Source organism: Colletotrichum fioriniae (assembly GCF_027942845.1).
Source record: "Colletotrichum fioriniae strain IMI 355084 chromosome Unknown scaffold_3, whole genome shotgun sequence".
NCBI lineage: Eukaryota > Fungi > Ascomycota > Sordariomycetes > Glomerellales > Glomerellaceae > Colletotrichum > Colletotrichum fioriniae.
The window spans coordinates 1490530-1517556 of NW_027076839.1; the positions used below are offsets into that span (position 1 = coordinate 1490530).

General features: G+C 52.4%; 9 protein-coding genes across 9 annotated transcripts; 4 read left to right on the plus strand and 5 right to left on the minus strand.

Moving 5' to 3' along the window:
• Positions 1 to 835: 835 nt before the first annotated feature.
• N0V96_003300 (uncharacterized protein) lies at positions 836 to 2373 on the minus strand (the record flags this gene model as incomplete). The annotated part of the gene is made up of 2 exons (XM_053191081.2): positions 836 to 2034; positions 2097 to 2373. 2 exons carry the CDS (start codon positions 2371 to 2373, stop codon positions 836 to 838), a joined length of 1476 nt encoding a protein of 491 aa, XP_053051506.1.
• A 4336-nt stretch (positions 2374 to 6709) lies between these two features.
• N0V96_003301 (uncharacterized protein) lies at positions 6710 to 8416 on the plus strand (the record flags this gene model as incomplete). The annotated part of the gene is made up of 2 exons (XM_053191083.2): positions 6710 to 7152; positions 7249 to 8416. The coding sequence occupies 2 exons, from the start codon at positions 6710 to 6712 to the stop codon at positions 8414 to 8416; spliced, it is 1611 nt and encodes a 536-aa protein (XP_053051508.2).
• A 2142-nt stretch (positions 8417 to 10558) lies between these two features.
• On the plus strand, positions 10559 to 11677 carry N0V96_003302 (uncharacterized protein; the record flags this gene model as incomplete). Its single annotated transcript, XM_053191084.1, has 1 exon — positions 10559 to 11677. The coding sequence occupies one exon, from the start codon at positions 10559 to 10561 to the stop codon at positions 11675 to 11677; it is 1119 nt and encodes a 372-aa protein (XP_053051509.1).
• Positions 11678 to 11879: 202 nt separating this feature from the next.
• N0V96_003303 (uncharacterized protein) lies at positions 11880 to 12359 on the minus strand (the record flags this gene model as incomplete). Its single annotated transcript, XM_053191085.1, has 3 exons — positions 11880 to 11916; positions 11975 to 12158; positions 12218 to 12359. 3 exons carry the CDS (start codon positions 12357 to 12359, stop codon positions 11880 to 11882), a joined length of 363 nt encoding a protein of 120 aa, XP_053051510.1.
• Positions 12360 to 14764: 2405 nt separating this feature from the next.
• On the minus strand, positions 14765 to 17287 carry CYR1 (cysteinyl-tRNA synthetase; the record flags this gene model as incomplete). The annotated part of the gene is made up of 3 exons (XM_053191086.1): positions 14765 to 15802; positions 15856 to 16995; positions 17057 to 17287. 3 exons carry the CDS (start codon positions 17285 to 17287, stop codon positions 14765 to 14767), a joined length of 2409 nt encoding a protein of 802 aa, XP_053051511.1.
• A 517-nt stretch (positions 17288 to 17804) lies between these two features.
• TRM61 (tRNA (adenine-N(1)-)-methyltransferase catalytic subunit trm61) lies at positions 17805 to 19283 on the plus strand (the record flags this gene model as incomplete). Its single annotated transcript, XM_053191087.2, has 1 exon — positions 17805 to 19283. One exon carries the CDS (start codon positions 17805 to 17807, stop codon positions 19281 to 19283), a length of 1479 nt encoding a protein of 492 aa, XP_053051512.2.
• Positions 19284 to 19543: 260 nt separating this feature from the next.
• On the minus strand, positions 19544 to 20492 carry N0V96_003306 (uncharacterized protein; the record flags this gene model as incomplete). Its single annotated transcript, XM_053191088.1, has 2 exons — positions 19544 to 20181; positions 20234 to 20492. The coding sequence occupies 2 exons, from the start codon at positions 20490 to 20492 to the stop codon at positions 19544 to 19546; spliced, it is 897 nt and encodes a 298-aa protein (XP_053051513.1).
• Positions 20493 to 22292: 1800 nt separating this feature from the next.
• On the minus strand, positions 22293 to 22819 carry N0V96_003307 (uncharacterized protein; the record flags this gene model as incomplete). The annotated part of the gene is made up of 2 exons (XM_065756796.1): positions 22293 to 22746; positions 22812 to 22819. 2 exons carry the CDS (start codon positions 22817 to 22819, stop codon positions 22293 to 22295), a joined length of 462 nt encoding a protein of 153 aa, XP_065614563.1.
• A 1864-nt stretch (positions 22820 to 24683) lies between these two features.
• Positions 24684 to 26717, plus strand: N0V96_003308 (uncharacterized protein; the record flags this gene model as incomplete). Its single annotated transcript, XM_053191090.1, has 1 exon — positions 24684 to 26717. One exon carries the CDS (start codon positions 24684 to 24686, stop codon positions 26715 to 26717), a length of 2034 nt encoding a protein of 677 aa, XP_053051515.1.
• Positions 26718 to 27027: the final 310 nt, after the last annotated feature.

A 27027-nucleotide genomic window follows, 5' to 3' on the forward strand; every position in this document is an offset into this window, starting at 1 on the left:
GATTATGCCTTTGTAGCTCCACACGACAATACAAGCTGTGTCGTACCAAGGGAGGTAGCTTGTACTACACTCTAGGTCCACGGTCCCGGCCACAGTCTTCAGTTGGCTGAGTTGCTTTGCCACAGACACCGGCGCACTGTATGTCGTCCGGGTTAACTCCAAATGACCTTGGCTAAGAGATCACTGGCAAGACACTGCTTCCATTTCATTAAGCTACCCAAGACGCCTCGGCATTCGTCATCATGTATCTAGGAATTCCTATAGGCAGTGCCTGATGTGAACTCTGAACCTGTGGGTCATTTCAATCTGAGGGGGGCCGATTGCTTAAGAGAATAAGCAAATTCTCATATAATGAGTATTATACTGGGTGCTTATTGCATTATGTGCTATTGAGGCGTGTGTAGAAGGAAGTTCCAAAGCTTCTCTGCCGTTCTTACATCAATGCCCCAAGTGCGTGCTCAGACTTGAAGCTTCACTGCCTACACTCCCTTTCGACTTCTCCCGTAAACTTGATAGCAGTACTTGTTTCTCGACTCGTGAACATCACCAATACCACACGTTACGCCATAGACTCGACCCAATGATATCTGCTGCCTGTTCTCCAAGCGCATAAGTGGCTACCTGTAGGTTGGCTGATATAGGAACGGGGAACACGGACGTGTCGACGACCCGGAGGCCCGATACCCCCATCACTCGTAGGTCGCTGTCTACTACAGTGCCCATGGCGGCTGTGCCGGCAGGATGATAACATCCACTACACGATATCCCGCGTCAGTAGTAAACCGGGAAAGGTGAAAGAGGGGGGAAGCGGGAATGAAGCGTGTGAGAAAGTGACCTACCCAGTGTGACCGCGGACCAGAGCGTCTACCTCTTCATCGGTGGAATCCACCGTCAGCGGGTGATCCGTCCCATCGCCGTCAATAATCTCTCGACCCATTATGGTCATATTGGATGACATGAGCCTGATAGCCTCCCGTATCGTCTCTCGTGCGGCAAATCGATCAAAATTGGAACCCAGGAAATTTGGGTCGATAACAGGGTCGTCCTTGATATCGGCAGACTGGATCGAAACGGACCCGCGACCAGTGGTAATAAGAACAACAGAGACGAGCATGATGGCAGACCCGTCGGCTGAGATGCCGCTATATAGGAGTTGATGTGAGGAAACGGCACGGTCCCGATTTAGAAGTGGGTGCAGCATCGGGTTGGGGGAGATCCCGCCTTCGTCCTGAGCAATGGCGTCTGCGAGGCCCTTTTCGGGAAGCTTGGTGGCGGTGATGAAGTCGCCGAAGCCACCAAGATCGTACTGCGGCTGCTCGAATAAGGGGTTGCCTGATCCCTTGGCCCAGCCAGCGGAAGGATCGGCGAAGTGCCAGAACGTAGGGAGGAGGATGTGATCGTGCAGGTTCTGGCCGACGGCTGGCTGGTCTAGAACGACGTTGATGCCGTGCTCTCGGAGCATATCTGTCGGTCCAATGCCGGAAAGCATCAGTATTTTTGGCGTGTGGTAGGCGCCTGCTGAGAGTATCGTCTCACGCGCAAAGATCTTTGTGCCGTTCTCGAGTTGTATGCCGCGGGAGACAAGGGGGCCCCTAGGGGACCGATCCACAAGGACACGAGCGACGAGGCTATCAGTTAGGACGGTGATGCCGTCGAGAGAATAGACCTGTGACGCCAGCTGGCGCTTGCCGTGGTCTCTGTTTTCTTGGATGTTACCTACGCCGAGATTGTCGCCGCCGTTAGAGTCAAGAGAGGGCAATGGATTGACGCCGAGTTCTCTCCACGAGTCCATCAGCGGCTGGCGCAATGGAAAGATACGGCCCATTTCCACTGGTGTTTCGACCTTGACTGGCCCTTGGTGGCCGTGAACCGACGGGTTTGTGGTTTGGTCCCAAAGTGTCTCCGTCTTCCTCATGTATGGCAGCTGGCCCTCATACGTCCACCTCTCATCGTCTACCATTTCGCCCCAAAGGTCATAGTCAACTCTGTGGCCGCGAACCCACGCGCCTTGTTCATTTCTCGTAAGCGAGGATTCTGAAGGTAAATGGAAATTGAAAGACGCCGGCTATATGCCCATCATGTTCTTGGCCACTTACCTCCGTTAATGGCAGTGCCACCACCCAGCCCTTTGCCAGCAAGGGCGGGCATAGTCCGATTATCAACATTGACTTGGGGCACTGAGGTAAACGACCATGTGTGATTACGGGTGACTTCGGGATCCGTTTCGATGGCTTTCAAGTCTACAAGCTCATGAGTGTTTGGCCCAGCCTCAATCAGGAGGATTTTGAGGGTCGGGTCTTGCTCAAGCAGTCGGTTTGAGACGACGGACCCCGCAATTCCAGCTCCCACTACAATGCAGTCCCAAATGATCATGCTGATGGAATTTGAATGTGTCTTTCTTTGCTTGAAAGAGGGGAAGTCGAAATGACTGGGCGAAATCAAAGAATCGTTCTCCCGAGGTGATGAGTTGTTAAGTACTTCGTCACACAAACGCCCGGCAGAACTAGGCTTCATACTTATGGAAAAGGGGGCAGAGGTGATGGAAACCAAGGGATGAAGAGAGACATGATTCTCAATTGTCTCTGACAGTGGAAAACATCTTCATAGAGGATATCCAGGAAGAGGTCATGAATTCTCACGGAAAGTGGTCACGGCAGTCGGAGTTGTGGGCATCTAGGGGTCTTTTTGGAATGTTGGCAGGTACGCTGTGTAACGGTGACACAAAGCTGTGATATCGAGATTTCAAGACACCCCATGGTGCGAACACGTAGATTTTCGCCGATGTTTTCTTTCGTCCAATAGCTGATAGATAAGACCAGCTTTCAAGCGATGACTGATAACCGATTGAAGGTGCTTGGCACGACGCATTGTAGTGATGTAGCGGTTTTGCTGTCGCTAGATGCAGGCCTGATCAAATTGAGCGATTTGTCGCTAGTAGATGAGCATGCCACTGTTCATCAACATCCCATCGTTGATACTCACCGCTGCTCCAAACCATTTCACCAACTTGAGCAGCAAAGTTGACACCTGTTGCTCTTTAACCGCGTGAGTCGAAAGGTTATAGAACGACAAACACTGAGTTACTGTTTCTACAACTAGGACAAACCCAGCCATTCCTTAAAATAGTATCGCACCCGATAATGGCTGTCACAATGAAGCGGGAATCGATCGGCTCTTTATAGGATCATCAGTCAAACAGCAGAAAGCCATTGATAGTGACGGCAATAACAAATTAAAAAACATCAGAGGCTTATCCAGTGGTTATGTAAGATAAGGTACCCTAGAAATGAGGTTAAGTGTGCTTCTTTCAAGCTACCGAAACACCATCTGAGCTAAGGTAGGCTACTTAGTTGCCTTGACGGGCAAAGAGCCTATGTCTTGAGAGTCTCTAACAGGCTCGGTTGAGCCCTCAAATCAAGTTGACTTGTGATTACTTCACAGCAATTGACCCTTATTCACCCACAGAACCGGACGGTTCGAACTCACTACCCTACGATAGGGATCCCAACAGCTTTCGGCGGTGACTGGCTCGCTTTCAAGATGGCTCCAACCTATATCCTCTACAATCTTCGCTACATGTGCCGGGTTGGCTTCCCACTGCTGGAGGATGACGTTGAACCAAAGCACCATAACCATACCATCTACCAGTCATATAGAGTGAAATAAGTAGCAATCCTGGCAGAACGCAAGCAAGAGATCACGTGAAGTGAATGAAAAGGCTTGGCCATGAGTCGCTCTGAGTTATCTACCTTGGTTGGGATTTTGGAATGCTACAGATGATCAGGCTGCTATCTACATGTTGAATGCACCCGCTTTCATGCACTCATGTCTGTAATATCCGGAGTCAGTTGGGTGGTTTGGAGCAAGTCACGCCCAGCGCCTCACGTGGCCCAAGAACTAACTCCTTAGACTCACAACGTTATTTCAACATCATGAGACCTTTTCGGCTTATCTACTTACCCAGCTTCCGTTTTTCAACTGCGGCTTTTTTGATGCTAGCGTTGATAGAATGATGTCCGGTATCATTCTAGATTGCAATTTGAGGAGGCGTAGCGGTGCGCTCGACCAACGACTGGAGCGGGCCGCGTATTGAGGACGAAGTGCATAGGGTGATGATATTGCTTCTGCACATTCTTGTTAGCTATTACAGGCTCTGGTCTGCCAGCATTTCCTTGGCCGGGTGTCATGCAGCCATGCATGCGCACCAACTCAGTCTAGCTGCGGCACAGCTGTCGCCCGGCCAGGGTGAGACCGCGAGAGGCCGGCTCGTACCGAGGGCACATTCGTTCATTACTACATGTAGCTGGACAGAAGAATGCCAAGATCGTAGGCTCACATGTTTTGGTTACATTTGCAGTAATATTTAAGGCGCTTGTCAGCCCGAAACTTTGTTACGTTGTTCCTGCACCACCCATATTCTATCACCAACGACGAAATCAACATAGTCTCCAACGCAACATCCCTTCGATCTAGATATCAAGATAGAGGAATTTGGATTTGAGCAGGTAGATCCACAATGGACTATCGCCTTTATGTAACAGGATCCATAGTACGGAGCGTCCTATCCGGCCTCGTAATTCTTCCCGCCTTGGGATTCTCCGTACTTGTGCTGCGTAAGCCCGGTGTCAAGCATGATCACACACGCCGATGGGTTGACTTCACCAAGATCGCCCTAGGACTTTGGAGCATGTGAGGCATTTCTACCATAACTCCTTCCAACTTTCAAGGCCCTTTTTGGGAAAGATTCAAAGGTATCTGTTTCAGCACAATCATGGAAGTAAGACTAACTTCACCGACGCCTCTTAGATCTGAACTTCTGAGTGTTGTTTACTGGATTATTCTCGCAGTCTATTACGCTCGGCGAAAAAACGGCTATTTCTTCTTTCCAGAAGGCATTTTCTACCTCGTTTACGTCGGCGGGCTGATTGGATACCTGGGCCACGTTGCCCTTCTTCTCGCCTTCTTTTCCCTGGCTCACGCCTTGACCCAACTTCGCAGCGGCGCCGAGAGTGTTGATTCTAGAGCCTATCGCGTCGGCAGAAAGGTGGTGATCGGCCTGTCAGCTCTAGTAACTCTGGTAGCTGTGGCAATTTTTGCCTGTCAGGTCGCTGAGGCGGTCTTATTCGAAATCCTCCCTCGCAGAGGCCGCCATGTACCAGGTGATTGGGACAATGCGATCAGGCTGGTAGTGGCCGCCCAACACATGGGTGTCATCAACATTGGCTTTCTCCTCGTTGCGGCCCTCGGCTTGGTTGGTTATGCCGTTGTATCCTTCAAGGCGGCCAGGGGCAGTCCTACCCAGACGGTAAGCAGTCTTTCCTTGATCTTAGAGACAGGTCGAAATCCATCTGAACATGTTGCTAACCCGACTTGACTTGGTAGGCGTCTACTCTTCTGCTCATTGCAGTCTCTCTCTGGCTCATAACCAGATTGTGGAGGTTTATTTCCTGTATCATGGCGATGACAGGTCATTATTGGGGCTACAATCCGTCGTACATTAGTGCTGTAGTTGTCGATGCGATCCTCTACGTCTGGCCAACGTTTGTGGCTCTCATGATCCTCTACGTGCTAGCTTCCGACAACGCGTACAGTCTCTCAAGGCTTCACTACCAGGAAGAAGAAGATGATGAGCAGAGGATCTGGGATGAGCGAACGCAAAGCACTTGAAAACAGCGTGCCGTGTGGTGCGGGTCATCAGCAAGGTATCATGCCTCGGTCTTTTGACTTCACTTATCCGTCTCTCTTCTTTCCGATAGCTCTCAGTTGTGGAGGCAATAACGTCCAATGGCTCTGGGATACCCATACAGAATGGCGAGATCGTTGTCCATGTATCAGTGATGGCTTGAAGAGTTAAGTACTCACGGCCTTACTACTAAAAGTCAACCACACACATGCAGATTTTGGGAATGTCAATCTTGCTCCCCGTCTCGAGTTTTCATGAAAGTATGAAACGTCGCGGATCAATGTTGGTACCTAAAGGGAGAGTCAGTTTATCAACGGGGAAAGATTTACAACTCTCAATTCAGTAGAATCAATTAGGTCTCTACAGCACCAGTGAGAACCAAAGTTATTTTGTGTAGATCAACGAGCGCACAAACCAGCAGGCTCCCACGCTGCGGAATCGGCATCTAATGATGTTTGGGTGGCTCGCCATGGTGCGAATAGTACGTAGTCGTGCATCGCTGAGGCTTTTCCGATCGTGGCATTTGTGGAACTCGACTGTTAAGGCTCTACTTTTGATAAGATCCATCCAAGGCCTTAGTCTACAGCTAACTTAAGTACTTTACTAACATTCATCAAGCTTTGCCAATATCCACATCCCAGCCTGTAACAGAGCCACAAGGCGCTGTACGAGGCAAGCTTCGGGGAGTTATTACAGCAAGACGCCGACTCCAGCTGAAACTTGCCGCCTTGGCGACGGGAATTCTTTGCCCAGACGCGTCGTCATCGGGTTCGCTGTCCACAGCCCTGTCAAATAAGCCTTTTCCATTCTTTGTACGCTCTCTATTGTTCGGCACTCTCTTTCCGCGTCATTTAGTCATTTCGCTATCGTATCATTGCCTCACTTGATTCCATGTCTCTCATTGCGTTCGTCCCTTAGTATCGGCCTCAAGAAAGGAAGCCAGAGAAGATGCCACGTCTATCAGACGAGGTGGAGGAAGAGCACCTCTTGGGCGCCGAATATTCGGACCACGAAGGGGTGCTACCAATGGACCCGTCCGAACCGTCCCCCCGTGCCGGCTTCCGAGCTTTCCAGAGACCTCCGCCGCCGAAATGGAGGCGGCCCTCCTCCGGTGATGGCGGTCTCGGCGGTGCTCTCGGCGGGGTGGTCTACAAAGCCGGCTCGCGTCTCAATGCCGCCTTGGCTCCGTTCCGTGCCCGATCGCCGCGGACCATCATCTTTATGCTGGCCCTCCTCAAGTTTGCCATCACTATCAAGGGCATGATGCTCATGCTTCCCATGATGAGACTCATCGAGGATGACATTTGCCATAAGCACTATAAAACTAGCCCCACAGAAATGATCCCGGAGATGAAGTGCAAGGTCGACGAGGTGCAGAAGCAGCTTGCTTGGCTGAGCGGGTGGCAGTCTCTCATTGGTGCCGTGGTCAACTTCCTAGTCGCTTTTCCTTACGGCGTCTTGTCAGATAGGTAACTCACGATTCCCCTCCCGTGTGGGAGCAAGATTGAAGCCATCCCACTACGAGTCCATTTACCTTATTGCTAACACGATTTCCCTACGTTCAGCATCGGCCGCAAGGCAGGCCTCGTCTTCGCCTACATGGGCACTATCGCCGCCTTCAGCTGGTCCCCTTTCATTCTGGCCAACTTTCCGGAGCTGAGCATCTATTACCTCTTCTTAGGCTCCTGCTTCTTCTTCTTCGGCGGCGGCATCGTCGTCGTCTTCAACAACGTCTACGCCATGGCCGCCGATATCAGTACCGAAAAGGACCGCGCCTCAAACTTTGTCATCCTGTCCGTCGGCGCCGTGGTCGGTGGCGTTAGCGGCCACGTCTCCGCCGGCTTCCTCATGGAGAAATTCGGCCCCTGGGTGCCGATCCGTATGGTGTTCATACTCACCCCGTTCGTCTTCCTCATCATCATGCTCCTGCCTGAGACTCTTCGTGTCAAGCTCGACGACGGGAACGAACCGCCCAAACCGCAGCTGCCGCTAGGCGACGCCATCAAGGAAGGCTTCCTCAAAGGGCTGGTCCAGCTCAAGGACTCCCTTGCGATCCTCAAAAACCGCAACATCCTCCTCTGCCTTGTGCCCTCCATCGTCGGCAACCCAATCATGACGGCAAACTCCTCTACACTACCGCAATACGTGAGCAAGAACTTTGGCTGGACTCTCGCCCAAACCAGCTTCCTCCTCTCCCCACTGGGCTTCCTACACCTCGGCACCCTCGTTCTCCTCCCCTGGGTCTCGAAAATCGTCGTTGATCCCCGCGGCCGATTCCGCCGCACCGGCTTCGGCAAGGACGCCCTCCTCGCCAAGGCGTCCTACATCATGATCGCCGCCGGCGCCCTCCTTGAGGCCTTTAGCCAAGAGATCGTCGTTTTCCTCCTGGGTCTCGTCTTCCAGACCTTTGGTTCAGCCCACAACCCGCTCGCGCGCGCCATGATCACCGAGTTTGTCGATCCGGAGCACACGTCCCGGCTGTACGCGCTCACGAGCATGGTCGATACTCTCGGGTCTCCGCTCGGCGGACCGGTACTGGCGTGGGCCTTCTCGGTCGGACTTGAGAAGAAGGGGCTGTGGAAGGGGTTGCCGTGGTTCTATGTTGCGCTCTTGGCGTCCTTGACGTGGGCGGCGTTGATGCTTGTAGAAGAGCCGAGGAAGAAGGGACCCATTCACTTAGACACGGAGAGCACCCTAGAAGCACTGGACTATGAGTCAGGCGCGGAGGATTAACCCCGGATGAGGCTCTTCTATCATTTGATACGCTTTGCTTTGTAATTGGTTTCATTGCAATGTTTTCATTTTGGGATAGATAAGGCGGTATGGGAACTGGGTTAGATGGACTAACAAGCATAGACCGGATATTCCATGTAAAATTACCACGACTCGACGGTATCGCAGGCTACCGTGGTCAGCGAGGGATGGTTAAGCAGGCGTTCTGAATCAATTGAATCAAAGATGGCCAATATACCGCGGACCACTTCCGGTTGCTGGGCGAACAATTGACAGCCAACTGACGGGCAGGGCCGACCATTTTCATGAGTGGGGAACCTTGCCGCCGGTTATTGAAGTTGTCAACGGGGATCATCCCCGACGGGGCAAGACGATTGTGGATTCCCGCCGCCTCGTTGGCATCGATAACATCAGCTGCCATTCGCCCACGTGGCTGTCACTGGTCTTCAGGTGTCTGTCGCGCAATGGGGGAGACCCTCGAATGAGAATTGTTGTGAGCGGTACGCAAGGCTAACATGAGGCATGCGAGACTACTTATCTGGGTCATCTATATCATTAATGAGGGTAATTGTTCCATTGTGTACGATTCTCTCACGATGGACCACAGGGTCAATGCGCATGAAATTGGGCATTTTCGGGCTTGACCGCGGTGATGGGTGGGTGCCTTGATATTTTCTTCAGTTTGTTTCTGTTTTTCGTTGGGCATCGTCATGCGTTAGCTCCTCAAGACTGTCGATGAACATTGTCACCAAGATCGCTATGGTCTCGACGCCATTAACAACAGACTCGATGGCCCGGCGGGTGGTGCATATCGTCATCGTCATGGGTGACAGACCAGTCAGCCGGTTCAAAACATGAACTCATGGCCTCTCCGCTTGCAAAAAAGAGCAGATTAGGAAGCACCAGCCACACCGAAACCACTTCCCCTCTGTTGTCTTCGTCAGTTTCCAGGTCCTACCCAGTTTCCGAGTGTCATGGTCAATGGGCGAGGATCCCTGCTGCTTTTGTGATTACTGGCCACAAACATCAGCATCATTCCAAGCGTTTAGATCGTGTTAGGTCTTATCCAGGTCTCTCGAGTTTCACAGCGGCGCCGAATCCTTCGATTCTTGGCAGGTTTCTAGCGCGTGGCTATTCCCCCCCATCCCCAACAGAGTCTCTGTGATCAGCAGATTCTCCTAACTGCGGCTACTAGGAATTGACGTCTCAATGAGAGATCCGCAGAAAATGGAAAAACTTCGAACATTATGGGCCACAATTGGGCGGCAACAGAAAACAGCAGCTCGATCCGCTGTGGCTCAGTTTGAACAAGAGTGTAGATTCTAAAGACTAGTTCTCTCTCCCGCCATCTCGGTCCGTGGCGCAACCCTACACTAACAACACAGCACCGATGATCCCAGCTCACAGCCCAATAGTTCAAACCGGAACAGTATTGACTGATTTCCCCCTTCACCAGTTCACCACACCCATTCCCCGGTGTTGCCCCATTTTGCCGCCGCCCTCTCAGTTTAGTCTTCGCCCTGCTAATGCGGTTGGGTGGTAAGACCAGAGAAAAAAAACCAGACCCTTATTTTGATCCGTCCACCGCTACGGGATTACCCACCCCGCACTCAGTGGGCGCCGCCGCACCGTAGAGGCAACCCGGCCGAACAATGTTCAAGGGCGAGGGTCTGATGTCATGGGATGCCACGCTTGCCATCGTTATGCTATGACTCTGTTGCTGGGGACTTGGAGGGAATAGTCACCTTTGATCCTTTCTGGCACCGAACCAACACCGAGATGGGACTATGGTTAGGCATTCATCATGTCTGCCAAGGATTACTAGGCGAACATATAATGCCCAGGCCTCGGAGAGAGCCCCCCGTCGTGAGTTCTTGTCACTGACAGATTTTCTTGTGTTTTGACTCCATCGTCAAGAACCAGAACTTAAGTAGAATCTAAACCCGCCTATGTGTTTTTACTCGAGGCTTCACCACAATATTTGAACCCTCACGATACCCTCAAGATACCCATTTAGTATTTTATTTCCTCACACCTGAAACCTATATACCCATTCGCAAACGATAATTCCTCTTGTACCTATTTTGCCATCAAGTAAAGCATAGCTTGCATTGCCCTCTATCCCTTAGAGACAACAAAAATATGGCCACCTCCGACTTAGAATCCAAAATCCGCCAGGCAGCCGTCAGAAACCGGCAGCTCCTCGCCATCCTCGCAGACACAGACAACGCCATTCCTGACCTCCGCCAACAACGCCGTCTCATCACAGATCTAGACCACCAGCTCAAAGAATCAGACAAAAACATCCGTGCCCTCGATAGCCGCCGCAAAAAGGAACTCAAAGATCATGAAAAGTTCCGTGACAGCGTCATGCGCCGCTTCGTGCACAAGGCCGTCGGCAAGCGCGACAAATTCGACGAGCGCGCCGCCCGCGAAGAGCGCGAATACTTTGACGTCCTCCAGGATGAACACCGCGAAAAGGAACTCAACAAGAACCTGAAAGAGCAGTTGAGCGATGCGCGTGAGGCGAGCAAGGCGCTTGAGGTGGAAGCCAGACGGCATGATGAGGCGCAATGCGAGCTGGATAGCCTCTATGATTCGATCTTTGCGGGCCCGACGCCGAGTTACCCCGAGGAGGACACCCTCGAGCAGTCGGCGGAGCAGGCGCTTCACGAGTATCACGATACCCGTTCAAAAGTCGAAGCTGAGCAGCACGCGATACGCCTCCTTACGGACGCGATGAAGCGGATGGGCGACTCGTTGCGGCACATGGACGACGCCTTAAGTCATTCGCGCATGGATATGTTTGGCGGCGGCACAATGACGGACATGATGGAGCGTAGTGCGCTGCAGCGCGCCGAGAGTGCGGCGCAGGAAGCGAGGATGTTGGTGATGCAGGCGCAACGGATGACGCCGTATATCGGGGATCTGCCGCCCGTTAACATCAATCACGGAAACCTCATGGGAGATGTGCTGTTTGACAATATCTTTTCCGATATGGCGTTCCACGATGAGATCAAGAACTCAAGGATATCGATTGAGAAATGTGCCCAGGTTTTGAGTCGGTATCTACACGAGACCAGGGACCGACACATGTATCTTTCACGGGAACAAAAGGTTCGCGGTGAGAGGTTGGAGAGTACGCGCACGGCACTGCAGAAGGAGCGGGAGAGGCTGTTCGAACAGATTGCTGGTGGAACTATTGATACGAAGTTTGCTCCTGCTTCTTCGAGTGCAATGTCGGTTGGATTGAAGCATTGAATGGTGGAAGAATCGGTGTGCGTAAACAGGATATTGGCATTGGTGTGAATGCCACGTATTTGGGATAATATTAGCAGTTTTAGATACCAATTTGCACGTCACATATTCAAGTGTCAAAGAAATAGTTATTGTTCAATACTTCAATTGGATTTCATTTCGTCATAGTAAATCTGTCCGGCCGTTGATAATACACGCCCACTATCTAGTAGTCCATGCGCTCGTGGCGGCCACGGCGCTCACTGTTGACATTGTTAGTCTCCGTTCAATATGTTTCCTGCGGTGAAAAGCTTTGCTTACGGGTTGTACTCATCCATGTCACCGTACTGCTCCTGGTACAGGTGCTCGGCCTGCTTCTCGGCGTGTCTCTTGGCCTTCTCGCGGTCGATGTAGTCCAGGCCCTTGGTCTCGAAGAGCTTGTCGACCTCGGCGCCGGCGATACCAGCAATCATCTCCTTAGCAAACTGGTGCTTGACGGGCTCGCCTATGTACAAAAATGATTAGCTGGAGCTCGGGTTGAATCTAGAAGGTAGTGGTACATACCGTTCTTGCGCTGACGGTCCTCGAACAGCTTCATGGCCTCAAAGGCAGCACCACCAGCGACGATCTCGTGGGAGAGCTTGCCCTCGTGCTGGCCCTCGTAGACGGCGTCACGGTGCTCCTTGGCTTCTCCGAATCCGAACATTTTGAAGAATGATTTGGTGAGGGGTTTGGTGTGGTATATAAAGTCAATTGATTTGTAGTGATGTAGTTGAACTTGATGGTAGAGGAGTAGGTTTTCCCAGACAAGAGTGAGGGAGCAGCTCGAGGGGTTCTTATGCCCCTCCAGCAACCAGGTCAAGCTCTCATGTGATCGTCAAGGGGCCCATCTAAGCTTGGTCTATTTCGAGAAAACCCCTTAACCTTCTTGTGCCCCTGGATCACACTGCCCGATGACATGATGGAGGGGTCGATCCGGCGCCCCTCGACCCTCATCCGTCAACGCTGGCCACGCCTGCTTGCCTGCACCTTTCACGGAGGCCGCGTCCCACCGATTAATTCATGCTCTAGCTCGCGAGGCCATTGGATACAAGTTGGGAAACCGACGGGAGGCCTTAGCTGAAGCATCAAACCCTTGACGCGGCGCGGGGTGGCAGGAGGGGTCTAGTCTAGCTCGATCCTCATCGAAACCAGTTCTGACCCAGGAAAGGCACGTCTTCAGAGACAAGCTATTGGACGAGCCACCGTCTGGCGTCTGGCGTCTTCTTTTGCCGACTTAGCCTTGCCCGACATGGGCCTGACGTAAAGCCGTGGATGTGTTTTGGCGGGGTTGCTCGGCACATCGGCAGCGCTTTCGTTCTCGCGGGAGTCGGGGGACCTGACGAGTGACGACGGCTTTGTCCGCGTTTCCACGGCCGTGTGTCTGTTGCGGGTTATGATTCGAGGGACAGTCCGAGGAAGAGGGGGGTTTAGACTCCAGAGCCCAACTCTCTCGCTCTTTCCCTCTTTTTCTCTTCCTCTTGCACTCAAACTCTCGGGTCAAGCAAGAGTAGCCAACGGCTATGACTGAGCGACCCAACACTGGACGAACACAGCTAAACAAAGGTTCTAGTCCCACAAGCCTCCCTTTGAAGTTTGCTGCCAATTGAGCTAGATTCAAGATTTGAGATGTCGCCCGGAATCCCACGCTTGTAGCCGATTCGGTCAAGCCCCGCCGGCCCGGGGACTTCGGCATTGGGAGCTGCGTCACTATATCAGCCACCCCTGCTGGGCTGAACCAAAGACCAAAAAAAACAACTGGGGACGCGCTGCGGCAAGAAAGCTTGACCATCGCGCGGCTAACCGGCAAAGAAGGTCTCCATGCGCCGCCGCCCCCTGTCTCCCATTGGAGCTACCATATCCAGTCTTGTTACACAATGATGCCCCCCGTCGGGCCTCTCTCTCATCAGGATCGAGCAAGTTAAGCCAACACAGTCTCCAGCTCTTATGCAGCTTCGGCATATACAGCCCACATAACGTTTGATCTTGAAGAAAAGACAGGTTGACCCTGCATAACTTCGAGTGAAGCTGAGGTCCGGGTCCCTCTTCAATGACGAGTCAGGAAGCTCCGTGCAGCGGGTGTCTCAGAGACTCTTCAATCCGATGTGTTCTACAAGAAAATAGGGGAAGGGGCCTCGAATGTGAGGGGTAGCTCTCGTAAGGTGGGCGAGAGTTGTTTATTCCCCTCTGAATCGTCCAAGTTCCAAACCAACCCTCCCCTCACCGCCTGAATCGACGATTCCAGGCCCTTCTTCACGACAAAGAGCGGACGAAACCTTGACGGGTGCCATCCGGGTCCAACGAGATAGCTTGGATGGGCTGCCGCTTGGCTGACCGTCTGGTCAGTTGGCTGATTGGCTAATTGGTTGGCTGGTTGGCTGGTGCTGGTATTGCTGTTCCAAGGTTTCGACTTGTGCCTTGGAAACTTGCATCCGCCCGGCAGCAAGCTCAGCCATGCGTGAGGCTTTCGTAGACCGCTGGTCCGCGGCCCCATAAACCTGCTGATCTTACGAGTGCTGCTCCAGAAGAAGCTTACGCATTATGGGTAAACGTGAGACTGTGGTTTCGTCACATTGCTTTTCTCCTTCAGAAAATCGCACAGCACATCTTGTACTAGAGGCTTTGGTGAAGAATCGACTCAATGGCCGAGGCCCGCATGGTGAGGTAGCTACCAGATCATCGATGGCCCGGCACAAGACGATCACCTTGCTTGGCAACAGCGGGATCATGCATCGTCGGAAGCCCCCCGGCTTGGCAAGGGTCCAGAATGCCAGGGGTCCTAGTGTCCACCCTTCCCACAGCTAGTGCAGATAGCTTCATGCCAGCTCTTCCACCACCTCGAACTTGTGTGCTCGCTCACCTACTGTTCTGAAATGAGTGAGGCCTCTTTCTGTGGGATACGACTACTCTGTGGGTAGCCTTTGTCACTGATAGACTGTGGGCACCATTTCATCTTAAGACGTGAGCTTCCATCTTCACATAGACGTGGTGCCGCGACGAATTGCCTTTAGCCTTACCAAGTCGTGAATTGCTCGCTTTAAACGCTAGTCGATGCCATCAATTCTGGGCTGTCTATGATTTACCACCAAACTTGACCAGGTACTCCTCGTGCGCCTTCTTCTGGCTCTGCCACTGTTTCTGCAGCTTCTTGAGCTGGCTCTTGGGCACGTCACTGCCGTCCTTAAGCTTAGTTGGCAGTCCCTCCGCGTCCCACTCCGAGTACTTCTCATCTCCCTTAAACAGCTCCGTGTGGGGAAGCTTAGCCTTCTCCCACTTCTCCTTCTCCGCTTGCTCACGCGCTCGTTTCGCCTCTTCCTTGGCCCGGGCCTTGTCCGCTTCCCTGGCCAACTTCTCGTTCTTCGCCGCAATCAACTCGCTGGCAGGTACGAACTTGATCAATGACGATTTGCCATCTGGCCTGTCATCCAGGTAAACTCCGAGATTTGTAAGGTCTTCGTCACGAATCCGATCTGTAAGAGACAGGATGGCCTTCTTCGTCTCGGGAGACACTGATGATACGATACGACGAAGCTCGTCACGCAGTCTTGAAGTAGCCCGCAGGTATGGCAGTGCCAACTGCTCAGGATCGCGAACACCCTTTTCAGCCAAAGCAGAGAACTCTGCTTCCGGGTTTTGTTGCGACAGCAGAGCGGAAATGGAATCGGCCGAAGTCTTCAGCGCCTCGACGTCCGACTTCACGGCCTGGAATACCGTCGCGTACGGCTGCACGACAGTCTTGGGGTCAAGCTTTGCGTTAGACGTAGGTGCAGCCCAGCCAAGGCCGTCGTAGGGCGCCGCGGCATTTTCGTCGAGACCAAATGTTCCAAGGATCTTTGTGATCCAGCGGGCGACGGCAACGAGCGCGGGCACGTTGGCCTCTGCGTCCTGGGAAACAACGACCTTGTTGGCTTCGCTGACAAGTTCCTGAATAACACGCATTGCTTGAGGGGTATCGAAAGAGTTCGTGAGGGCGGTTTGCAGGTCAGTCTTGGCTTTCTCCAGACTGCTGACTAGTCCTCCAGTGGGCTTCTCTGACAGTGACAGAGATTCAACACCATCGGTAGAAGCGCTAACGTCCGCAACATATGCCTTAACGTTGGTGAAATAGTTCTGCCGAAACGTGAGTGTGGGAATCATTGTTACTATATGGCTTAAAGACTCACGTTGATGGTTGCCTCCCAGCTGGCTGCCTGGGCGCGCATGTCGGGGGAAATCTCAACGCCGTCGTTCCACTTGCCCATCAGGAACACGATGCGCATTCCTCTGGATGTGTAAGTCGTGGCAAGAGCATCTTGGATAGTCTGGAAGTTCTTCAAGGACTTGGACATCTTTGAACCGGAGATTGATAGGTGACCCATGTGCATGAAGTTGTTGACCCACGTGTGCTCGCCCTTTGTGTTGTCGACGTAAAAGGCCTCGCTCTGGGCCAACTCGTTATCGTGGTGAGGGAAAGCCAAATCGATACCACCGGAGTGAATATCCATCTGGGCTCCGAGAATGTCGGAAGCCATGACGGAGCACTCAATGTGCCATCCCGGGCGACCCTGACCCCATCTGCTCTCCCAGTATGGCTCTCCTTTCTTGGACTTCTTCCACAGCGCAAAATCGCCTTCATTGCGCTTTTCGCCCAGATTTTTCGAAAGAGCACCCTCTCCGTCCTCCTGCAATGACTTATCATTGCGATTGCCGGGTCGCAGACGCGCGTATGTGTTGCCGGCCTTCTCGAAAGCTGTGATATCGAAGTACACGGATCCGTCAGACTCGTATGCGAATCCCTTGTCCACAATGCGCTCGACAAAGCTTGCAATCTGAGGAACGTATTCCGTAACGCGCGTGATGACGTCGGGGCGCAAGCAGTTGAGAGCGTCCATATCCTCGAAGAATTCCTTCTCCATGCTCTGAGTCAGGTCGGTAAAGATGGTCTGATCGCTGGTGTCGATGGTCTCTTTGTAGAGAGAGTCGAGGTACGGCAGAAGGATCTCATCGGTTCCAGGGAAGAAGTTCTTGTCCTTGATCGCAAATGCAGCAGCGTCCATGTTCGCGATGTGCATTTTCGTCTTGGCCTCGTCGTCGCCAGGCTTGCCTTCTCCGGCCAGGGTGCCACCTGCAAGAACCTTTCCGTATGCGCTGTCTCTTCGCTCGAGATAGTTGTTCTCGTCGAGATCGGAGGATTGGATCAGAGACAAGCTCTTTTCGGCGTATGCGCGGAAAGCTGTCAGAGTAAGCTTCGCCAGCTCATCGTCCGAGTACTTCTTCTGCTTCTCGAGTTCGAGGAGACGTTGTCTTCGGGCCTTGATGATAATCTGCGCCACAGGAAACGGTCAGGAAAGCCTGGTGTGTAAGTAAAAGGCTAGTAAGTCAAACCTTGTCGTCAACATCAGTGATGTTCATGACGAACTTCACATCAGCGCCGAAGTAGTGCATCATAATGCGCCGGATGATGTCGGTCGACACGTAGTTGCGGGCGTGGCCCAAATGACTCTTGTCGTAGACAGTAGGACCGCAAGCATACCAAGAAACCTTGCCCGGGTTGATTGGTGTAAATGGCACCGGTTGACCGGGCTTCAAGGAGTTGTGCACTTTCAAAGACTCCATGGTTGCGATGGAGGAACAAGCCCTAGAGAATCGAAAGTTGGGTATCTGAGTGGAGAGAGAAATGGAAATTCTGGTAAGTCTAAAGAGGCGATTCATCCAGAACAAAAGGAGAGGGGCACAAGGAGGGCAGGGTGCATGAGAGGGAGGAGGGAGTCACGTCGAGAGGGTCGGATCGGAGGGTCGAGTTTAGAGGGTTGAGTCACTCAATTGGGAAGGGAGGGGACGGCGACTTTCTTGGAGGGAGCAATTAGCCGCCCACCTATCAAAAAAGGCGGGTGTGACACCATCGTCAGCCTCGCAGTCAATGGGGGCGCTGTGTCAGCATCTGAGTGGTCAAGCTCTGAATCAGCCACAACTGCCCCGCGCTTCGCCACAGTCTACTTTTTTTCCATCTCAGCCTCGCGAAGTTTTTCCTCCACTGCCCTCCAACTTGCATTCCTGGCTCGCTTTCCTGCACCGCTCCAATTGTCCAGAAAGGCAATCTGGGTCGAATAACTCTGGCTCATCACTAGTCAGCATGGTGACCGGAATCACCAAAATGGCGAAACCATCGCCATTCCTTCAGCCTGGCCCTAGGACGTCAGCCAATTCCATCGCAATTGTGCAGCTCTCTCGCGACAACCTCGTTCCTCTCATCCTCCAAGATTCTACCGGTGCGGTCGACGGCTATGCCGAAGGAGCAGTGCTCAACACACGATTCGGCTCATTTCCCCACTCCACCCTGATCAATGTACCATGGGGGTCGCAAATTCGGGCCTCAATTGTTGACACTGGCTCCAGAGGCCGCAAGCGCAAGAGGAAGGAAGAGGAAACGGACGCATCAACACCAGCAGCAGGAGACGAGGCCGAGGCGGAATCCAGCGCACCAGTCAAGAAGGCGGCCACTGCCGCGAGCGGCTTCGTGCACATCCTTCAGCCTACCGCCGAGCTCTGGACCGCGGGCCTGCCGCATCGAACACAAGTCGTCTACACCCCCGACTATAGCTACGTCCTGCAGCGCATACGAGCGAGACCCGGTACCCATATTATCGAAGCTGGCGCAGGTAGTGGCAGTTTCACTCACGCTTCGGCGCGTGCGGTTTACAGTGGATACCCCGAAGATGACTCTCAACGAAAGGGCAAGGTCTTCAGCTTCGAGTTCAACAAGGATCGCTATGTGAAGATGCAGGAAGAGATCACTGCGCACGGGCTGGAAGGCATCGTGAAGCTTTCGCATCGAGATGTTTACAACGGCGGGTTCCTGGTGGACGGCAAAAGCCCCGAGGCAGAGTCGGTGTTCCTCGATTTACCCGCGCCCTGGGAGGCCCTCCCCCACCTGTCACGACGAAAGCCAGCGACGAAGGACACGGAAGGCGAGACACAAGAATGGGTTTCTCCGCTAAATCCTAAGAAGTCGGTCTATATTTGCACCTTTTCTCCTTGCATCGAGCAGGTACAAAGAACGATCAATACAATGAGACAACTGGGATGGGTGGATATCGATATGATTGAGATCTCCCACAAGAAGTTCAACGTCATCCGAGACCGTGCTGGGTACAGCCAGCCTGACCGCGGTATCGCTGCGAGCGCACGCGATGTCGGCGAGGCAGTCGGCAAGCTTCGAGAGATCGAGAGAAGAACGAGAGAGTACCACAACCCGGCAGACCCCAACTCAGCGGACGACTCACCGGCGGGCAACGCTATGGATGTGGATCAAGCGGGAGAAGCTACGAATGGCGATGAAGAAGAAGGACCCTTCGCGGGCAAGCCGTGGTTGCAGGGACGCATTATCCACCGCGCGGAGCCGGAGCTGAAGACGCATACCTCGTACCTTGTTTTCGCCGTGCTGCCGCGTGAGTGGAGCGAAGAGGATGAAGCCGCCGTGCTTGCAAAGTGGCCGTGTGGCTCAGAGACTGGTGTTATTGGTGCTAAGGATAAGGAGACGCGCAAGCAGGAGAAGCGTGATCTCCTCGCGGGCAAGGGCAAGAGAAGAAAAGGCAAGTCTGGAAAGGCTTAAGCTGCCTTAACGAATTTGTAATGGTTGTTGACAATCACTGCAAGTGGTGACGAGAATGGCAGATACCCTAACATCAGTGTCGGGACATTCCAGGAGTATGGTGGTAATTGACGAGTCAAGACGATTGCGTCTCCCTTTCTTATGGAAGCTTACCGTGATTGTGTGCACAATGATTTCCGATCCCAGCGCCGCTCTTTGGACGCGATGCAAACGACAATCCTGGCATGAACGTGAAGTCTATTCTCTATTCAACATGGTGCTCAGTCCTTGGCTACCATGGCTTCGGGCTGTCTCCCCTTACCCTCCACCAAAACTCCAGCCTTTCTCAAAATATCGACCGTGTTGTTCACAACCTCGGGCTTGACACCCTCGACGCCATCAGTAAACTTAACCGTCTTCAGCCACTCCCTAGCATCCGCCTCAGAGTAATCCAGATGAGTGCTGATGTACTTGACAGCCTCGTCCTTGTTCTCGTTAAAGTGCTTCACGCCCTTGTCAAGCTTCTCAAACAGGTCCTTGATTCTCGCGTCGAGCTTCTGCCCTTCCTTGGCCAGCGCCGTCGAAGCGACAATCTTCCAGCTGCTCCAGGGCGTGTAGATCTCACCGACGCGGCGAATCTCACCCGAGTCGTAGTAGCGCTTGGAGGTGAAGTGCTCCCACATGAAGAAGTCGGCAGCGCCCGAGTTGACGGCGTTGCGGAGGTTCTCAAAGTTGTTGAGAATCACCGTGTCAGAGAACGGTGCCGGGGTGGATGGGGCGAGCCAGCCGTGCTGGTCAGCGAGGACGAAGCCCATGATCTGGCTGCCGGAGCCGATGCGGGAGACGCCGATCTTGCCACCCTTGAGGGAGTTTACTGAAGTGATTTCGGGGCGCTTGGCACCGGTTGAGATGGCCCAGCCTTTTGGTTTCAATGTCAGTAGCTTTCTGAGAACTTGGCCTTATGAACCTACAAAGGGGCGTGTCAACGTAGGTGCCGACGAGACGGTAGCCGCCATCTCCAGGGGCGTCTTCCTTGCCGAGGCCGGCGATCCAGCCTTCTGTCAGACCAATACCAATATCGATCTCGCCGCCACGAATGGCCGTGATCATGTGTCCCGTTCCGGAGGGGAAGGGAACCAAGGTGGCATCCAGGCCGAAGTGCTCCTTGGCAAAATAGAGGGGCGTGGAGAAGTGCTCCGGCACGTAGCCAATTCTGAGAGGTGAAGCCATGTTTGATGAAAAAACTGAGAAGAGGATGAGTCGATGAGTAAAAGATCAGGTCTGTGATGAGTTGTAAGACTGAAGGAGTAGAGCGGAAGCGGAACTTTCGAGAGTTGCGAACTCTCGGGCCGGGACGAGTGAAGCGGCCGATGACTGTACAGTGACTGAGTGAGTGCGGGGTCCTTTCCACTGCTTTCCAGGCTCTGCGTGTCAGCGCCGTGGTCCGTCCACCGGTGAAGAACTCAGCGGGGCCGCAGTGGGACGTCCGGCGCTACCCCCGGGGCGGCCTCAGTCTTTTCCACTTCTCAGCTGATTCAAAATCCAATTAATTCTTTTGAGTGAAAGGAAGTCATTTCTTAGCCGTAAAGGACCTCTATCACGACAAGTTCCTTCGGTATCACCCGAAGGAATTACACGCTTGACACTTACGCTCGCGGAGCTTTGGATGTGAAGGTTTTCGGTTGGAAATTAGAGGCTGCGACGATGAACTTAGAAATACTTGTCTTGGCAGCCAACAAGTGTCAACGGCATTCAATTATTCATGCCGGCTACATAGCTTGTATTCATGCGAGTTGAATGAATGCGCATTATTATGTCAATACCTGCTTCCGAACACATTTTCACCCTGAATGATTTCAGCTTCAATTTTTTTCAAGTTCTGAATCGTTTCTGCAACCGCAGACTTCTTATCTGAGACTGAACTCTTTGTTGCCAAAGCTAACAGTAGATTGGACCGTCGGGTGTGCTACCTAGGCGTATACTGGTCTTAGCCTTCATAGGCCTAGTTCCGCTACTGGCGGCGGTTGAGGCTGATATACAAGCAACATTTCGATGATGACCTGGTTATTGGGTCAGTCACCATGCAAGCCTTCCCAGATCTGATCATAGTCAACACCCGTAGATTGAATTCACCGCCCTCAAAGCTCTGGCGGGCGATAGTCTTCCACGGAGGCTACTCAGACATCTTCATTCTGGCATACTCAAGAAAGGCTTCAACCATGAGTGCTCAGATTCTGAGAAAGTAAGAAGCAGAATAACGCAAATGTAGCGCAGATCCAGTAACAGGGCTCATTTTCCACCAGTGACATTTGTCTTTCTTGGCAGCTTTTAAGCATAATCACTATTATCCGTTACATATCGCTTTTTATCCATTTTAGTATAACACATATCACCATACTCTAGAAAGATTTAGGTGCCGTTTTTGTAACCAGCACAAAGGTGAAACCACGTCGTCCATGAGCCCTGGCTAGGGTTGATAAGGGTGGAAAAAGAAAGCTTTGCTGAGTTCAGCCATTCATCTGCATCATTCTCCACGTGTGTCCATGTCACATCAAGGACTGGAGAGACCGCAAATGTAATCACAACAATGCTTTGCACCCATTCCTAAGCCAGAGAAGCTGTCATGATGTGCAGAGAACGTTCAGCTACTTCCAAGTCCATGACTGGCATCCAGAACAAGCCACGTCTCCCGGTCATGGTCTGTTCAGGTAGTCTACGATCACTCCTCTACGTCCACAGCTAGCAACTTCCCCTTTTCACGCTCTTCATTGACGTAGTCTCGAACTCGCTATGCCTTAGTAAAACAAAACGGAAAACGTAAACGGCCAGTCACGTGTTTTCTTCAGCAGCACCAAGATCGAGTCGAGTTGTGGATTGCAATCTTCGCAAAAAAAAACCACTCCCCACTTGACAACGATTTGACAGCAGCAAATTTATCTCATCACGAACACCCCAAACAGCTTGATGGCAATGCAAAATGGCGATCCTCGCGAGAGACAGGATGAGACTGCCGACCTAGGGCAATATCTCTCAGATGCCTGGGGACCATGTCTTTGCGAGCCGACTCCTTCCACAATCGGCTGCCATCATACGAACATCTTCGGTCCAAGATCCGCCCCGGGAAGGCCTCAGCTCAAGAAGGGCCAGGAGAACAACGTCCTCATCTACTCTGGCTGTTTCAACCCGCCGCACCTGGGCCATTATAAACTCCTCCGACGAGCATTCGAAGGCAGCCAAGACCTCAACGTGATCGCCGCCGTCGTATATCCGGTCAGCACCAGAGTACTGGAACGTAAGGCCAGAAGGAGACAGCAATGGCTCATGTTCGATATGGCCGACCGCATACGACTTTGGCACGGCGACTCGAGTGAGCCTCAGTAGTACTGGGCTCACGACGGTGGCAGGGCCAAGTTTGAAGACATGTGGAGTCGTGTTCTGGAAGCAGTCAAGCGAGACGGTTTCGATCTCAAGTTCATTGAGGTAGCTGGACCAGATCACGTCGTGCCCACGCGTGTATACGAGCAGTTTGGATGGGATTTCGACATCTACAGAACCATCTTGAGCAATGCAGGAAGAGAGTTTGATCTTCTTCAGCCTAGAGGGCAGCTCGAGAGAATGCGTGGATATGGGTTCTGGGAGGACGTCATCGACTTTACCAAAGCCACGAACCCGATAACCGACAATACAAACTCGGAGCACGAGATAGCCGAGGAGAGAGCCATTGACCGCAAGTCTCGCTTCACGCTACTCTTACCTCCATCGACTGTTGGGGCAACTGAGCAGCCACATGAAAGTAGGTGGACCAGTTTAGCAACTAAGAGTACGAAGACACACGCTAACAAACATATGTATCAGAGGATGATCGCGTCGAGGACGCGGACAAAGAACTAGTCACAGTCACCGACAATCTCTCTGGAACACACATATCAGCAGATGGTTCTGATGCATACGAGAAGGTGGTACACGGTAGCGACATCGTTCCCGAGGGACGGAAAATCAAAGTCTGCCAACGGATTGGGGACTCGGAAACCTGGGTTCGCTTCGTTCCAGCGGATGCCCCGCCCTTGATATTCAGCTCAACCAGGATTCGGCGTATTCTGGAAGGAGGCTTTCTGCAGGATGGGAATCTGGGGGGAACCAGTTGGACGCGAAGCATGCTGGAGGATGAGGCCATTGATAGTGTCAAGGAGATGGTCCTGCATCCGGAGGTGCTGGCAAGGATTATGCTCCAACGACATGGAATTGAAAGGCTTGATGAAGCTTGACGGGGAATCGAATTGGCATGATGAAGCAGTCAGTGGACCTTAACAGGCAGAGTTATCGAAGTCTCTCCTAGCAAAACTTTGGTTGAACGTCCACAAAATGGCACTAATTTCTTTTGAGATAGCTCTTCCCTGGAATTCATGACATTGCTATGAGAATGTGTTGACCATGCTTCTCTTTGGGTTTGGCTTCTCCATGCACATAGACAATGAAATTGTTCTCGCTAGTGACAGGCTCTTTTATTCACACATTTGGAATTCATTTTCGCCCTTCTGAGTACTGACCAAGATCAAATTTGCATCTCAGGCAGATCAAAATACACTTGTAGGCAAAGCCTGTCCCGAAGTCAAGTCCATACGAAAGATCCAACTAACCAGTCAAGCTTTTCAAGTAAGTAGACCATGGGAGGGCCACGAGCTTGTCTCAACTAATCAATGCTGCTTTTCTAGCACTTATCTGCAGCAGATTCGCCCATCCGACGTTTTACGAGGTTGCAAAGATATCGCACAGAACTCGCCTGCATCAGATCTGACAACAAAGGAGCAGCGGCGAATCCCATAGCACTAGATCAGTCAGGTTATAAGATGACATGTGACCTATTAGATTCCTTGCGTTCAATGGCTTATCACCACCATATGAGGAATTGGAAGCCTCGAATACTAATTGCGTGTCCCGCACGAAGCAGGCGTAACTACTTTACTTCAGATATTTCTAGTATCGTCACAATATTCTACGTAGCAATATTAGCATGCTCGCTCGATTTGCTGACGCCTTCAAAATAGGGTAACTCACATGATACATCATCCTAAGGTCCATAGCAGTGGCCATCCTCAACAACAACACGGGATTAAAACGACTGGGACATTCCCGTCTACCCCGGGCTCACATGATTGGCTTCTCCGGCAAGGCTTCGTGTTGGTGAAATGGGTAAACCTGTCATGGGCAATGTCCTGCAGTAGCGTTATCAATAGTCACCAGCTGAAAGCCAGAAGCGGAAATAGTAAGAGACCAGCCCTAGTCGACGAGCTAATTAGCAGCCCTACAGTTTTGGGGTACTGGCAACACATAAAGGGAGGACCCTGCCGATGAACACCATCTACTGATTGTGCATGGGCTCCCCTTGTGTTTGCCTCAATAGCCGCGGCCTTCGTCCCAACAATGACGGCAACCATGCCTTCCGTGCCGCCTTTGCCGGATCAGCAAGACATTGCTGAATTCAGCTACCTCAACGACAAGGTAATCCTGCCCTCGGCATCAACTCACATCAGACTTCTCGAACTCTATCCATCGACACACGGATTTGACGCCGCATCCGCATCCGCGTCCGGAGCACCCAGTAATACGGACGAAGGTGATTCTGACAACGCGTCGTCTCACTACTCGAGCCCTCTCAGGTGCGCCCTCTCGACGACCCCGATCGCCACGCCGCGGCTATACAAAGCGCTGTCATACACCTGGGGTACGTCGGGAGCAACTCACAGCATTGACATCGAGGGTGTGAGCTTGCCCATCACGGCCTCGCTCGACACCGCGCTGCGGCATATTCGTCGTAAAGATGAGTCCGTCACGCTCTGGATCGACCAGATCTGCATCAATCAAGAGGATGGTGCGGAGAAGGGAAACCAGGTGGCCCTCATGACCCAGATCTACACCAAAGCGGAACAGGTCATCGTCTGGCTGGGTCCGGCAGAGAACAACTCCGATGCCCTCATGGAGTGTTTGCAAGAGATTGGACAAGAGGCTGCTGACTTAGCCATCGAGAGCTATCTCACCAAGGAACGATTGCCGCTGCTGCACAGTATCATGAGAAACGAGAACCCAGAAGACTCAGTGACTATACAATATCGGCCTCTAATGGTCAAAGCCGTGGCCAAGTTCAGACCCCTCTTACGCGAGATGATTGCCTGGAACGAGAGATTGTGGTTCACTCGGGTCTGGATCATCCAAGAGCAAGCTCTCGGTTCCGACCCATTCTTCCTCTGCGGGTATAAGACAGTAAGACTGGACCTGATGCCTCTCGCTACTCTCGTCTGGGACGGGTGCATATCAACGCTCAGCGTGCCGACTGAAACCAGCGAGTTCAGGCAGCTTCTTCTCAAGGCCCAACAACGTCGCTTGAGTCCTTTGATGTCCTTAAGACGTAGGCGCCGGAACTTCGTTAAGGGCATAGGCCCGGGAGATGACTTCTATTACGTCTTGAAGAAGGCGTACGTCGATGGAGATGCCCAAGTGACAAAACTTCGAGACAGAATCTACGGGTTGCTGAGTATTGCCAATGATGCGGATAAACTAGGGATTACCCCAGACTATGTCACCGAGGATAGCCGACCCACCTTCATCGACACAGCTCACGCTCTTATTCGTGTCGGCCGTCTAGAGATGCTCTCATTCTCACAGTTCCCAAAGGATATTGAAGGGCTACCATCCTGGGTTCCGGACTGGAGGCCGACTCTAGAGCATTCTTACTTGTACGCATTTGAAGATGCAGACCAGCACATTTTGCAGGCTTCAGGCGAGACCTCGACTGAGCTTGTGCCCACGGACGACCGCGGCGTGCTCGGGATTCGTGGTATCATCGTTGACACCATCGAAACAACAGGCGACGCGTGGAGGTGGGAACAAGATCGAGAATACCGCTACAAGCTTCTCCAGACGATCAAAAGCTTGTGTGAGGAGGCAGCTGCAAAGGGGTTTAGCCACGAGATTTACGAAAATAGTGACAGACAGGCGGAAGCCATGTGGCGGGTGCCCGTGGCAGATCTGTACTGGAACCAAGGGGCTGTCTACAGGTACCAACGACCCGATCCAGCCGTCAGAAGCGACTACGAGGACTGCATGCATTGCCACAAGATGCTCTCCCTGACGTTCGAGGTCTTTCCCCCAGAGGAACGCCAGCAGCTTTTGGACGATTTCAGCAGACGAATTCCGGGGCAGTCTAACTACAGTGAGAATATGGACAAAATGACTGGGAAGTGCCCATATATGACGCGGAAGGGATACGTGGGCATGGGTCCGGGCGAGGCATGCCCGGGCGACGTAGTGGTGATACTGTTCGGCTCTCGGATCCCGTACGTCCTGAGACCGTCCGGAGACGGGACGATGTATTGTTTCGTAGGGGAGGCATATTGTGATGGAGTCATGGACGGCGAGTTGTTGACTAAGCGGGAGAAGACGACGTTTCTGATTGCTTGAGTCGGCTGGTTGTCCATTCACAAGAGGAGAGGAAGAGGAGGGGGAGAGGACACGTCTGAGAGTTAGATGGGAGGCACAGAAGCGCTCGAGCAGCAAAGTTTTGTTTTATCTGGGGAACTCGTCGAGTGTTTCCTCTAAAGGTGTTCTGTTCGACCGTCCGATCTCTATGTGAAAAGTCTATGGAAAGAAAAGCCAGTTCCCCCAATGCCCGCCGTGATGTGATGGTATGAATACAATCCGTGAGATACATCGATGAGAAAAATGAGAGATAAGGAGAAATAGTCAGGTAGAGACTGAAGGGTATTTCAAA